General features: G+C 41.3%; 2 protein-coding genes across 2 annotated transcripts; both read left to right on the top strand.

The window, feature by feature from the left end:
* The first annotated feature begins 1903 nt into the window (after positions 1 to 1903).
* LOC146978263 (uncharacterized) lies at positions 1904 to 5305 on the top strand. The gene is made up of 3 exons (XM_085790941.1): positions 1904 to 2112; positions 3836 to 4045; positions 4367 to 5305. The coding sequence occupies exons 1-3, from the start codon at positions 1929 to 1931 to the stop codon at positions 5221 to 5223; spliced, it is 1251 nt and encodes a 416-aa protein (XP_085647067.1). The 5' UTR covers positions 1904 to 1928; the 3' UTR covers positions 5224 to 5305.
* Positions 5306 to 7112: 1807 nt separating this feature from the next.
* LOC146978262 (cell adhesion molecule CEACAM6-like) lies at positions 7113 to 9649 on the top strand. Its single transcript, XM_085790574.1, has 3 exons — positions 7113 to 7251; positions 7954 to 8232; positions 9354 to 9649. The coding sequence occupies exons 1-3, from the start codon at positions 7113 to 7115 to the stop codon at positions 9647 to 9649; spliced, it is 714 nt and encodes a 237-aa protein (XP_085646700.1).
* The last annotated feature ends 5166 nt before the right edge of the window (positions 9650 to 14815 follow it).

Raw genomic sequence — 14815 nt, 5'->3', positions numbered from 1 at the left:
GTCAATCTGCTGCCATCTAGTGGTTAAATTTAGTAAGTACAGTATGTCTAAGTTTACCTGAGAGGTTTGTGCAGTAGATTTTCAGCACCAAGTCATTAGCACGTTGGCCTACACATGCTTCACAAAGTGTAGCTACATCCTGCTCTGTAGGCCTATGAACAACCACTATCAAAAACGGAAACCAATAACAAAGCAAAGGAGGAAAATTGGATGAAAAATAAAATCAATAGGCACAGTGAAAAAACATAACAAGACCTTTAACCTAAACAGAATGTCTTAATGAGATTTATTACTCTTTTTTTTAATACAATTGACTTAAAAATAAAACAAATACTGTGGGCATATGATAAACTTGTTTCACTGCATTGTTTTTTTTTTAATTTGTTTAAATTCCAAATTGAAGGTTAGCCTACCTAAAAAAAAATTGCATAGGCTACATAAAATAAAAAGAGGAGTAAAGCAATAGGCCTATAGATATTACAGTTTTTTCATGGTTTGGCTCATTTTTCGAAACAGAAATTACATTCTCAAAACAACATGGACATCCCTCCAAACCACTTGGCAAATGTTCACAACAGAATTGTATTTCTCATTCAATTTCATCAAATTGCAAATGTCTTCATAAATCTTTGCAAATGATTAAGTAGGCCTACTGATAGCCCGCAGTTAGCACAATTTCCAAGTGAATAGATCTTGTTGATTGATTGATTCTCAGTCTAATGGTTGTTGTCTCTATAAAACATGTCAGCATCATTTCATTATAGCCTATATGTCATCACATGCACAATAGTCTGTTCAATTGTCAAAATTAGTCAAAAACATGAAACCATGAATAGTTACAGTAAGTTAAGATTCCTTTATTTGTCCCACAGTGGGGGAATTTACATTTGTGCAGCAGCAGGAACAAACAGCAACAGGATAAAAGAGAAAAAACAGAATAAAACAAGAGGAATATAAACATCACACAACAATAATTTATACATTTACCATATATGTATTTACAGCAGTAGGCTACTCATCATTTTCCTTATTTTTGTTTGTGTTTATATTACAGTAGGCCTATATTATGATGTGTACATTTTCTTTTTACTCTGATGTGGAAGTTACATCATGTGAGTAAAAATGGTTACCCTCCCTTGGTAGCATGAGTGCAATGTGTGATGTCAAACCTTGTAGGCTACTACACAATTGTATTCTGTTAAAAAAAAAAAAAAACTAGTACAGTAACTATTTGACAATGCAGCACTGGGCTAACACTGAGAGGCGGACATAAGGAATATTTCAATGGTCCTCTGCCATAGTGAGAACATGAAACATTTTGACTTGCAGTGCTCACACAATGGCAAAGGGACGATGCATTTTGGGGGCACTGACTAATTTGTTTGAAAAGGAAATTTTGCCTCTTGACACATGAGTGAACTCTTTTGAGAGAGAGTTGTGCTTTTGCAAATGATCTATGCTGTTGTGCTGAACTGTAACACTGTTTTGCCAAATGATCTGAGAGTTTTGAGAATGTAGCCCAATTTCTGTTTCAAGAAATGAGCCAAACCAACTGAGAAAAACTGTGAGCGGCAATATTTTTAAGCATCATATTTGTTTTATTAAACCACATAGTGAAATAACGTTCAAAACACACCCAACCAGTATCATTACAGTAGCCTAAATAGACGTGGTCCAGCAGCACAGGAGGGATCTATAAGATGAGGGCCCCATAACCCGGAAGTTGGTCAGAATTATGTCCGCCATTTTTCTTGTGTACAAACAATACTAGGTGCGCGCGCAACCAAGGGGGCAAAAGAGGTTTATCTTCGGTGTCGCCACTCTGTTAGATCAATTCTCTGACTAGGAGACTACGACAGGCAGCTGGATCCAACAGCAAACACCGTCAAGCTCCGTCCTCCGTCCTCCGTCCTGACTCTGTGTGAACCATGTCCAGGATTCAGACTCTGAAGGTCCACATCCAGCAGCGACTGACCGCGGCTGTGGAGGAGATCTTCGGACTTCTGGACCAAACAATAGCCGAGTGCGAGGAGGAGACGAGCCGCCGCCGCAGGCTGCTGCTGCTGGACGTGGCTCCCACACCGGAGACGCACACCACGGGGAAGGAAACAGGTGCGTAACTTACGTCCTCTCTCCACACTGCACCGCTGGGAACATCTGTCGCGTTGTTAGAGTCCGATTCCCTGATGTGGTTTCGTTCAATTTAGTTTGTAGGGGAGGGAATATCTAGAGACATATCAATATCTCCCCAATAGTATATTGTTTTTAAACGGAGGTTTTCAAAATAAATTAAATATTTATTTAATCTCTTACTCCATTTAAAAATAACTAAAAGTCAATCAATCATTAAAAATGTAAACCCTTATTAGGCTAAATTATATTGTTAAGAAGTCTGGCATCAGTCTTAGTTCAGAGATGGTATATTAAAACCATCAGTGACCTTCTTAACATGGGAGAATAGCCCTGTTGAAGTATTCAGAGGTGTAAGAAGAACATAATACTCTAATCTTGTCTGTCCAACTCAGAGGTTAAGGGTATGAATAGCAGCCATAACTCAGATCTTTAAGACTAACTTAGTTCAGCGATGGTAGACTTAAACTATTCAGTGACCTTCTTAACATAGAAGAACAGCCCTGACACCTGGGTTGAGATATTCAGGTCATAAAATATAACTCAATAGTTAAAGGACATGATACTCAATCTTTTCTATTCAACTCAGAGGTTAAGAGGGTATGAATGTTACCAAATGAAACTTACCATATAACTAAAGACCAAAGATTCTTAACTATTTAGAACAAAAGTCTCACCAAGGCAATATTAGAAATGAAGGTTAATATTCCAGTTTATTGTGATGCACAAAGTGAACGAACTATAGCCAACAGTAACAATAAGAAACAGATGATGCAACACACTCGATGTGTGGGAGTTCTGGTATTCAGATCAACTCATGGTTGAGGTCCTTACTCAAAGACACTTCTAAACTACATACCAAATGGGACCATTCACATCTGGAGACCTTTGATCATCAGGGGGTCTTTTCATATGACAATGAATCACTCTTTTGTACTTCTCGCACTGAGACCATCAGCCATGCAACATTTAGGAAACACTTCAGAGTGATTAGAGACATTCATCAAATGGTGAAACTCTAACATAGATGATTGATTAAATCACTAATAATCAAAGGGCCTAATACACAAAGTGGTTACATCCAGTCTGGGGAAAAACTTCCATTGTTTCAGAGACAATGTTTCAGGGTGGGGGTCAGACTGTTTTACAAGTTCAGGAGATGTTATTTATCAGAGGGTCATTTAGTTTTACAGTCTATCAGACCATGCAGTCAACAAAAAGCACACACAATATGACAGGTGCAGTGGGCTTTGTCGCAGAGAAGTGGACAGTCAGGTCCAAGTCGAAACTACTGGTGGAAAAACTTTTATCAGAAATAATGATTTATCTCTGTGGTCATTTTGGGGGCAGCAGTTTGTGCATTTTGGTGATAGGTTTCTGTCACTTTGGTCAGTCTGTTTACATCAGTGAGTAACCAAACAGAGTAAATCAAAGACTGGGAATAGTCATGGAAAATATAATAAGTGTGATACAGAATAAAAAGAGGATAAAATGTTTTTTGCTTGTTAATAGGAAATTAGATTGCCAGGCTGATCAATTACTTGTTCCTAAATGGCAAATATTATGAGATATATAGGTTTCAAGATATTCCCTCAAATTAATAAAACGTGTTCATGTTGGGTCAACATAAATTCATCATAGTATCCGTTTGTCTGTACTTCAGGGTTTCATGCAGAAGTTCAGAAGCTCTTGGTGAGTCGAGCAGATGTTTCCTCTGAGGAGCAGCAGCAGTGGAGCTCCAGTCTGGACCAGCACGACCCACCACAGCCTCCACACATTAAAGAGGAACAGGAGGAGCTGTGGACCAGTCTGGATGAAGAGCAGCTTCAAGGACTGGAGGAGGCTGATGGCACCATGTTCACATCCACTGCCGACCCTGTGAAAATAGAAGAGGAGAAACCATCTCTACTTCAAAGTAAATTAAAGACTGGGAACAGTCATGGAAAAATCAGTATAATAAGTGTGATACAAAATAAAATTCATCTAAGCCTGTGCTTCATTAACTGACACTGAAAGACAATGTCAATTAAGATAGAAATGAAAACAGAAATGTAAGAGGATCAAATGTTTTTTGCTTGTTAACAGGAAGTTAGATTGGCAGGCTGATCAACTACTTGTTCCGTAATGGCAAATATTATGAGATACAGTATAATAGATTTAAAGATATTCCCTCAAATTAATAAAACGTGTTCATGTTGGATCAGCATAAATTCATATCCGTTTGTCTGTACTTCAGGGTTTCATGCAGAAGTTCAGAAGCTCTTGGTGAGTCGAGCAGATGTTTCCTCTGAGGAGCAGCAGCAGTGGAGCTCCAGTCTGGACCAGCACGACCCACCACAGCCTCCACACATTAAAGAGGAACAGGAGGAGCTGTGGACCAGTCTGGATGAAGAGCAGCTTCAAGGACTGGAGGAGGCTGATGGCACCATGTTCACGTCCACTGCCGACCCTGTGAAGAGAGAGGATGATGATGATGAAAAAGCTCAGACCTTGCAGCTTCATCAGAGTCAGACTGAGGAGAACAGAGAGGGAGAGTATTTGAAATCTGAAACTGAAGAGGACTGTAGGAGACCAGAACTAGACAGAAAATCAGTTTCTGATAAACTTTTACAAAAAGTCAATAATTTCCAGACTTCAAAACACATAGAAGACAGGAATTTTTATTGGATGGAGACCAGAGACCCAGAGACTGTTTTAAATACGTTACATAACGTAATCCCGACAGGTGATGAGGAGCGTAAAGCAAAATCCCTCACCTGCTCTGAGTGCGGTAAAATATTTGGCCACATGGGGACACTGCGGAGGCACATGAGATGTCACACCGGAGAGAAACCGTTTGGTTGCACCATTTGCAGTAAAAGGTTCACACAGAGCGGACCGTTGGTGCACCACCTCCGGCTCCACACGGGGGAGAAACCCTTCACCTGCTCGGTGTGTGGCAAACAGTTCACGCAGAAGGGGAACCTGACGTGTCACATGAAGGTGCACACGGGGGAGAAACCGTACAGCTGCGCGGTGTGCGGGAAGCGATTCACCAGACAGGCACGTGTGAAAAAGCACAAGTGTGTTGTTGAGAGCCGTAATAGTTTGTAGCCCGAACGGTCTCAGTGTGGACACCTGGGAGGTGTTGAATGGAAAAGATTTAATGCTGGTCATTTGTCACAAACATTATTATTTTTATTTAAAAAAATTATCAGGAGAACCATGTACAAATTAGTCATTTGCAAGTTCAAATAAAAAGTGATAATAACACAGGACTGCAGTATTCATTTGTTGATGTTTATGTCGTCATTTGTGTGTACACAATTGCTTTACAGATAGGCCTAAATCTGTCCATACGGAATCGGACCTTCACCCAAAATGATCTTTTTCTTGTTTGTTTTGAAAAAAAAAACAAAAAAACTCTGTGAACACAGCATCCTTTCAAGAAATATCTGCGTACAGATATTCAAACTCCAAACATTATAAGTTGATTAAATGTTGAGTCCTGTCAGTGCAAATATGACCATCGATGGTGATTGAAAGGGTGCATTTTAGCCGCAGTAGTCGGGGTAGATTTTTTTTTCTCCGACTTGTGGTGCCGTTCGATTCCACTTTTTCAAATCAGAGGTCGGAAAGATCCGAGTTCCGACTTGTCTCGAACGCAGCACTACGTCTAGCGGTGAGAGCGGTGAGGGGTATGACATCATCGTTTCTCAAAAGATCAGTTTGGGGTGTCTACACCAAAACACTGGGGCGGTGTTTTGAAATTTTCCCAGAGGCCATTGAATAGTTGTAAGTATTTTATCGTTCCAGCATCTTGCCCAGACAGATACAGTGTTTTCGGGGGTAAAAACGGTAAGCTATTTTCCCAAAGTGGGAAAATCTGAAAACAACGCCCCAGCGTTTTCGTCTGGACGCCCAAAACGGATCTTTTCTGAAACGATGATGTCATACCCCCCATCGCTCTACCTGTAACCTGAGCCACACCGCTGGGGCGCAACCGCCATTCCGACATCCCACCAGTCCGACACAGGCCTCTAATTGTTTAAATGGCAACACTTAATTTTCTATCAAATGTCCCATCATTCTGACAGTTCTTGCCCCCTATGGTCGGAATGACGGTATTTTTTTCTTTTTTTAGACATCCTGCCGTTTTTTTCCCTAAAAGATTTTGCACTGGTTAGGCTTAGGCAATGAAGAAATCCCTCGTTGAGTGGCCCTACCCTACGTGTTGCCCCCCCCCCCCCCCCCCCGCCTCCTCATTCCCTGTCTCTCAACTAACTGTCCTATCAGATGAAGGCATGAAAAGCCAAAAAATATACTTGAAAAAGGAATGCCCCAAAATGCGTGCCCCCTGTAAAAAATGATCTTTGTTTATAGTCTGGGGGTCTGTTATATTTTGTTTTTTTTCTTGTTTCGTTAAAATACCAATATCACACAAGTAGCCATTAAAGTTGTCATGTTCAGGTTGTGCTGAAAGAGGTGTTGGTTTGGCGGTGTGATCATCATGGAGGATGTGGTCAGAGTTAAGGACAGCGACATACGTAGATAACTATAACTTATACAGGATGTCCTTTTGACAGCATAAGCAGATTCTGCTCTGCCTCTGCTGGGATGGGTCTGTCCACCTTGAAGTTGACGCTTCTGTTTCTGCTCATTTTAACCGGTGAGGACACATGAATACACTTATTTTTTTACTTTTTGGATTGTTGTACAGTAGCTGTGTGTGTGTTTGTGAGTCTAACTTAAAACAAAAAAATCTCTTCCACTTAGGATGCTGTGCAGGGCGACGTCTTCTCCCAGCAGGCCCGCTTTACGAACGTTCTGGCACAAGTGTGACCTTCAGAACCTTAGTGGACAAAATAGGTGAGGAGTCACTGATACTGTGGGCTCGCTTTGATACGTCTGGAAGGACCCAAATAGCCAGTTCGTATAGGGACCCTCCCGGTGTGAGCGTAAATTATATTGGAAGAGTGTCAGTGAACAGGACGAACGGCTTCATGACCATGAGAGACGTGACTTTGGGCGACAGTGGAAAGTATGGCATGGCCATTGTACCTAACCCTAAGGACGTGGAGGGTTACACATATTATGACTACGACTCACTTTTTACAGAGTTCATTGAGCTCCAAGTGCTGGGTGAGTCATTTTACACGTTTATTAAAATGTCCTGAATCTTTATAAAGCAAAACATTTCAACATGTGAACTTGAGAGTTTGATATGGATCATGTTTAATAAAAGAAACCATTATGGAGATGATTTAACTTTCTCAAGCAGCTTGTTTGGACATTGCATCAGATCAACATGCAAAGTACTTGCCCACAATGTGGTTTTAACCTTCGTCTTTTGTTAGCTTTCTGCCACCATCTCTTGGTTAGGGTCAGTTTTGATCCGTGTTTTAAATCAGCTGTAAAACACACTAAAAACTATTATTTATCATTCCATTTGTTTCTCATCTCTTGGGTATGTTGTTAGGCTTCCTTATCAATGAAAAGGTTGGTTTTGCACAGTTATAACTCTAATTATTTTTCTTATCATTATAACCGGGTCAAAATTGCCACCACAAATGTCATAATTTTAACCAGAGCATTTAAGAATTTTGTGGAAAAAAAAAAGTTTTATTTTGTTTAAATAGAAGTTCCTGACAAAGTCAAAAAGCCTTGATGCAATAAACAAATGTATGTGGTACTTTTATGCATTTAAAACCTGAAAACAGGTCGGTGACCCGAACACAAGAGGAGGCTAACCCTTATCTGAAGTGTCTCTGTGACAGCAGTGAAGATGAAGGGTGACAGTCGAGTGAAAAAATAAAGTTCTTTTTATCTTCTACATATTTACAGATCCCATTTCCTGCACTAAAATCACTGGTCCATCCGAGATCCTCTTCGCCGGCAGCAGCTCGGCCACCCTGAGCTGTGAGGCCAAGATCGGCACCGTGAAGACCAGGACCTGGTTGAAAGACGGCCGACCTCTGAAGGCCAACTCCCACCTGATGTTCTCTGACGACAGGAGCACCTTGATGTTCGACCTGCTGGAGAAAGAGGATAACGGAGAGTACACGTGTCAGCTTAGGAACCCCGTCAGCACTGACGCTGCCTCCTACAAGATGGGGGTTTTCTGTGAGTGTTTGTGTCGCTGAGGGATGTGAACGAGTGGTTTGTGGTGTTGCATCATGAGTCCTTTGCGGAGCTGGCTGATTTGACGATACAGCGCATTCAGAGTGAAATGTAAACTGATACAGTTATTTTCCCATCCTCACTATCTCTACCGCTGCTGCTACCATCTGATTGGCCTCCTGTTGACCTCACAGTCGACAGCTCAGCTTATCAATGGTATAGAGACCACAACTTTCAGACATGAAGTCGCCATGACTACCACCTTGTTCGCATAGTAATCATGTCAACAAAGGTCATCAAATTTTATGCTCATTTTAATCTCTTCCTAAGTGAAAACATGAAAACCAAGGTGTTGGTTCAGGACCCAGTCCTATAGATCGTATCCAAACAGAAAATACTACTAATACACACACCCATTCATTCACAGTAATTGTTTTTCTAATTAATTTAAAGGGATAGTTCACTCAAAATTGAAATTTCACTCATTATCTATTCATCCTCATGTCGACTAAGGGCTGGGAGAAGTTTCAGAGTCCTCCTTCCCTTCTCAGAGTTACAGGGGGGCTCGGCGCAGCACTGCATGTCCATATGACGGTAGCAAACGGGGCTCACTTTTCTTCGTCCAAAAAGACACACCAGAAAACATCCAAATACCTCCATAGTGCTCGTCTGTAATGTCCCTCTTGTATTGAAGCCACAACATGAGAAATTGTTCCGAAAAAAATTAAATAAGTCTATGTTTTAAGCTTTAAGTTTGTAGCGGACGCTCCCAGTGTTGCTCTGCCGGAATCTCGCTCGATTTGCGGAGCCGTGAACTGGGTGTCAAAGCAAATTTGCGCGAGATTTGCACTGACACAGGCAAAGCAGTGAACTGAGACACTGGGAGCTTCCATTTTTTTAAATGTTTTTTGGTGTGTCTTTTTGGACTTAATAAAAGTGAGCCCCGTTTGCTACCATCATATGGCAGTGCAGTGCTGCGCCGAGCCCCCCGTAACTCCGAGAAGGCACGGAGGACTCTGAAACTTCTCCCAGCCCTTAGTCGACATGAGGGTGAGTAGATGATGAGTGAAATTTCAATTTTGAGTGAACTATCCCTTTAATGATGATTTCTTGTCTGGCTTCAGTTGGTCCCGAACCAGCGATGGTAATGGGGCAAAGCAGCGTGGAGGTGAACAACTGGCTGACCCTCACCTGCTATGCTGCCTCCAGCCCACCTGCCAACTTCACCTGGAGCTTCAACGGCGTTGAGACCGAGGTGAAAACGGCGGAGTTCACCATTGAGAAGGCCACTCTCTGGAACGCAGGGACGTACACGTGTGAGGCGACCAACGCCATCACTGGAAAGACCACCGCGTACAAGCACACGCTGTCCGTCACAGGTCAGATCCTCGTCTCTGTGCTCCTTCTGTTTGTGTTTTGAATGTACAGAGTATAGCACATATTTATGTCATTACACTCGGTGTCAAGGCTCACTGATCGACAGTTGATGGTGGAAACATGCAAAAAAAAACAAAAAAAAAAAAACATAGTGATACATCTGCCCAGGCTGTGAAGAAGACAACCATAAGAAGCAATGGGGAATGCAGAAAATGTGGGTCTATAGACTTTTAAGACAAATCTGCTTTGTAAATGTTTTGGTGAGTAACACTGAGGCCTAATGCGATTTCTACACTATTTTTTTCACTTTTACCCTTCAGAGTATCCCTGCAGGGTAGATAATCAGTATACCCCTCCACCTAATTTCAGAGAAAGGGCTATCCTGATTCAACTTTTGGATGAAGGGGTAAGGCTAAGGGCGAGGGTACCAATGAATATCTTTCAGGACCACAATACAAACTAACGGGTGTGACAAATTTGCCAGAATGCACCAGATGCTTGCAGAAGCAAATACGTGTTATGGTCCAATCGACCCTGTGTTCATGTTGTAGGACCCTATACTATATATTTTTTTCCTATTTTATTTTAGGCATTCACACAAGTAAGTAACACACTGATAAGAAATGATTAAAATAAATAAAAGTAAGTATAATATGCTCTCTCTGTCTCCCCACAGTTTACTTTCCCTCCGTGGTTGTGTGTGTGGTCGTGATCGTCCTGTTATCAGTTGCTTTACTGCTGCTGTTCTTCACAAGGAAGAGGAACAGGATGTTGGGTTCACGCTCAAAGGTGAACACAGATGACATTAAGATGGAGGTAACTTTCTTAAACATGTGATACGAGGCACATCACTGGTTCATGTTGTATCAGCAAACATGATCTCAGCCACCTCTGTATTTCAGAAGTTACTTTTTCTAATGTGTTTCAAATATTATTTTCAGTTGTCTGAGAGACATGAGGAGTTGAATCTGAACTACCAGCGCATCAATCCAGCCCACAGAGACCAGGACCACGTTTACTCCACAATCACACGCACTTAATCCAGGTTTAATTGTGTAGAGTGTAGGGTTTAGTTACGTAGCAACAGTGGAGGAGACTGAGTTGTTTCTAAGAAAAGCAATTAATGATGAAGCCAGAGATAGAGTGTGGTTGACAGCTACAGCCAATCAGTAGATTTTCATTTGCTTATGTACTTTTTTTTCAAATTGAGGGACACTTGTCGTGTTAATGTAGGTTTTCAATATATTCTGAGAGTTGAGAACATTGTCCCATTTTCTGCTTTGTGTTTGCTTACTATTATTTTATATAATAATCTTGTTGGAGACACTTGTGTAACAGCGTGACTTCAATCTCTACATTTGATTGAAGTATGACAAAAGGACAACTGTGCTTTTGAACAGTAGGAGTAATTATTTAGTGTTTAGAGGATAAAACTGTATTGAAATGTAAAAAGTAAAAGATTTTAAAACGTACTGTCTTTATTGTAAAAAGTGACAGACTACACCTTCCCACCAAACCCTAGAAAGCAGTGAGTGAAAAAAATAGAAACTCTCTTTGTGAGCTTGTTTGGACTCAACTCTTATATCAGTATGTTAAAAAGGCCTGAACATGTTTGACATTGTGTTCAAAACAGCAATAACTGTCTGTAAATAAATGAGTTTTCCTTTCAGATTCATGTTTTGTTTTGCTTTCTTCCCTGCGGAGCCCCTAAAAAAAAGAAAAGTGGGTGAAATTGCTGCTTAATTGAGTAAATAATAAAATGAGCAATGAAGAAAAGTAATTTCAAGTAAGTTTTCATTCTTTTTGTCATATTACTGGAGGTTTATGGGCCTATACCTTACATTTAATGAGACGTTTCAGCCTGATTCAAAAAGAAAACAAAGCCCTTTACAGACACTTAAAGGTAAAATTAGGATTTTTACCAGGAGACTATTACCTTTTGGGCCTTTTGCATGTCTGGCCCCCAGGGGCCCAGTGTCTCATAAACTGACTGTGAAGATGTTTTTCTTAAATAAGTCAGTGAAGAAAGGACTTTATGTCATTTGTTTCAGTGTATTTACTACAGCCTACTGAAGCACAGACAATTTAAATGTGTTAATGACAGATTGTGATAAGTGTAAACTCCACTGTAACTTACAGGAATACAATGTTCTGACTTCACCTGAGGATAATATTGATAATATTGATATTGAAAATGAAATGTTATTTTATAAAAATGTACTACTGTTAATCCTTTCCATTAAATATGTAGTGTTAAAAAGTTCAAAGTGGATCATTGTTGACTGTTTTAGTTCAACTTGTGTTGTTTTAGTTTCAGTGCAGCTGTTGAGTCAGATCACCTCCACTGCAGCTGAGGGAGGTTTTTGTGCGACGCTTTTTCACAGTGTGAACAGTTCGCTGTGACTCTGCTGACAGTAGTAAACTCCTGAGTCTTCAGCCTGAACTCCACTGATGGTCAGAGTGAAGTCAGACCCAGATCCACGTCCACTAAAACGACCTGAAACTCCAGACTGACGGGTTGTAGCAGCAGAAATCAGGACTTTGGGAGCTTCTCCAGGCGTCTGAAGGTACCAACTGATGGAGTTACTGACATCTGAACTGGTTTGACATCTGATAGAAACAGTCTGACCTGGAACAACAGACTGAGATGCAGGAGTTTGAGTCACAGTGATTTGTCCTGATGAATGAAAAGCATGAAAACGAGGAGAAGAGTTAATGGGACAAATCCAAACAGAAGAGGATCATTTCTTCAACATGGAGAAAAGATGGAAGAAGGTCAATGCTGCTTGATTATCACAGGTAAGACACTCACTCAGAACTCGGAGCTCGATCTCTGCGGTCCTGGTGGTGCCGTCCGCTGCTAGTATGTTGATGCTGTAATCCCCACTGTCCTCCAGCTTCACGGACATCAGGGTCAAGGCACCGGAGGTCGGGTCAATAGACGCTCTTCCTGCATGTTGCTCGCCCTCTTTGATTCCTTTGGGACCCAGGACGGCGACGTTCACCTGCTCGCCCTCGTGGTTGAAATGCCAGACGATAAACACATACTCCGGCTTGTTGACCAGGGTTTTTATTGTCACATTTCTCCCCACGATTGCGACCACGGGACCCTCCGGGAGAATGTCCTGCCCCGCGCAGCATCCTGAGGGAAGACAGATGAAGGACAGGTTAGACCTGAGGTGGAGGAGCTGGACACATCAACGACTACAGGGGGAAAAAATGAATGATAAAGATCCAAGAACCCCTTTCCATTTCCTCACTGTCTGCAGAGAAACTCTTGTTTGCTTTTATTATAATTATCATATTGGCAGGAAGTGAAATGGGCTACACCAAGCTTGATTGTCAGCAAGACAAGACCCCTAATAAATAAATGAGTAAGTAAATAGATAAATAAAGAAAGAAATGAATAAAGGAATAAACAAACAAACAATTGACAACTGTGTGTGCAACAGTGATCTTACCGATTAGAGACAGAAGAAACAGAAGAAACTGAAAGGTGAGACGATCCATCTCGGGCGGTTGAAGTCTTGCAGACAGTGTAGAAAATGCTACAAGACGTGCTGCTTTATAAAGGGACACACACACACACACACACACACACACACACACACACACACATACACATACACACAAAGCCCAGCTTCCTCCACTCCAGTGGTCTGCAGGGAGTCTCAGGGTGCTGGAGAAGGAAGGCCTATACAGCTGGAGCAGCTGGGCAGTTTCTCACTTCCCTTCCTCATCACAGTAACCATAGCAGCAGACATGCATCACTGCTGAACCGTGTCAAAAGACAAGTTTCAGTAGCTAGTAGGACTGTTACGCTCCAGCTTTTGTTGGCCCCAAGGGACATAACATCGGTAATGACCCACACGGAGACAATACTTAAAAATAGCAGCAAGTGAAATAATCAAGACACTAAACTAAAACAACATGACAAACTAGAACATTTGGTTGCAGAAATATTCAGAGTGCCACTGGGACCGGGAATCAAACCCAACGACTTTAAGGTCAAGAAAAAGCTAATCGGACAGAGGATCATCTCTCTCTGAGAACTGACATTGAGGAGCTGTCAACCTGTTTGTGTGCATTGGTCTGTGACTGTAATCATCACATGAAGTTACATGCATGCGCTAGTGTTGCGGTCAAGACCACTTAACACCAGACTGAGTCAAGACCAAGACCAGAGCATAGCAAGACCAAGACTCTGAGGAAGGTGAGACCGAGTCAAGACCAAGACCAAGACTAAACCAAACCAATGTGGAACCATTTTCAAGATCTCCTTGAGCAGTGGTTTCTCCCCACAAAAACACAAACTGTCTTTAAAAAGAAAAAAAGTTTCAACTTGTTTAGGAATTAAACAAAAGTTATGAAGTAGTGTTTAATTAAGGAAAGTTTTTCTTTACTAGATGACCCTCACTCATGGTCCTCTTTCTAGCTTTTCTAACCACATTGTGTGCTCAATGCTTTTTTTTTTTTTTTTTCTTTTTTCAAATTGATGGATAGGCTACACGTCGTTTGAATGTAAATGTTCAAATTTATTCTAAGTGGGCCGGTGCATATTCTCATTTGCCCAGGTCATAGTATTTCAAAGGAGGTTAAATCGAGGCTGGTCAGTTGCGTACATGAACTGATGAAGCCTCTTGGATGAGAGGTGAAACGTCTTCCTAGACAAATAACTAAGTCCAGTTGCTTTCGATTTAACCTCCTTTGAAAAAAAATGTATTCTAAGTGATGAGATAAAAGTGTGTGTCCAGTGCTTGTCACATGAGGGCAGCACTGAACTGAGGAGAGAGGAGCTGAAATACTCAAGTTTCCGGCGGCGCTCAGGAAAAAAAGAAGAGGAAAAAGCGCCGCCAACATTTGAACAAGCTGTCTTTGATTTGAATGAATGGATGAATGGATGACAGACAGAGTGACACTAGTTAGCGTTCATCGGCATATTGATCCAGCCTGGAGGGGAAATCTGTTTCAGTAGGCTACCTACAGGAAAATGCACAAAATCGCGCTGGAACTTTGATGTTATTGTGTAGCTAAAGACAGTTCGGTTCAGTTCGATAATCAATAATTGTCGCCTACTTTCCAACAGCAGCAGTTAAGAGGATAAAACAGCAATAAGAGGGAAATCTTCAAGTAGCCTACCTCTTTAGTAGTGAGCCTCAGTTTTCCTTTCAGACTCATAAGAAGAAAAATAATTTATAGTTATATAGTT

This window comes from Trachurus japonicus, chromosome 11, assembly GCF_045865225.1.
Source record: "Trachurus japonicus isolate A0001 chromosome 11, Traja_1.0".
NCBI classification, from domain to species: Eukaryota; Metazoa; Chordata; class Actinopteri; order Carangiformes; family Carangidae; genus Trachurus; species Trachurus japonicus.
The sequence above is the reverse complement of the archived record's forward strand: the minus strand, read 5'-3'. Positions and strand labels throughout refer to the sequence as shown.

What these genes read in the sequence shown, in the direction of transcription:
- LOC146978263 (XM_085790941.1), top strand. Translation starts at nt 1,929, where the DNA reads ATGTCCAGGATTCAGACTCTGAAGGTCCACATCCAGCAGCGACTGACC. An exon ending in CACCACGGGGAAGGAAACAG is followed by an intron (nt 2,113 to 3,835) that starts GTGCGTAACTTA and finishes TGAGTCGAGCAG; the next exon opens with ATGTTTCCTCTGAGGAGCAG. An exon ending in GAAACCATCTCTACTTCAAA is followed by an intron (nt 4,046 to 4,366) that starts GTAAATTAAAGA and finishes TCTGTACTTCAG; the next exon opens with GGTTTCATGCAGAAGTTCAG.
- LOC146978262 (XM_085790574.1), top strand. Translation starts at nt 7,113, where the DNA reads ATGACCATGAGAGACGTGACTTTGGGCGACAGTGGAAAGTATGGCATG. An exon ending in CATTGAGCTCCAAGTGCTGG is followed by an intron (nt 7,252 to 7,953) that starts GTGAGTCATTTT and finishes ACATATTTACAG; the next exon opens with ATCCCATTTCCTGCACTAAA. An exon ending in CTACAAGATGGGGGTTTTCT is followed by an intron (nt 8,233 to 9,353) that starts GTGAGTGTTTGT and finishes GTCTGGCTTCAG; the next exon opens with TTGGTCCCGAACCAGCGATG.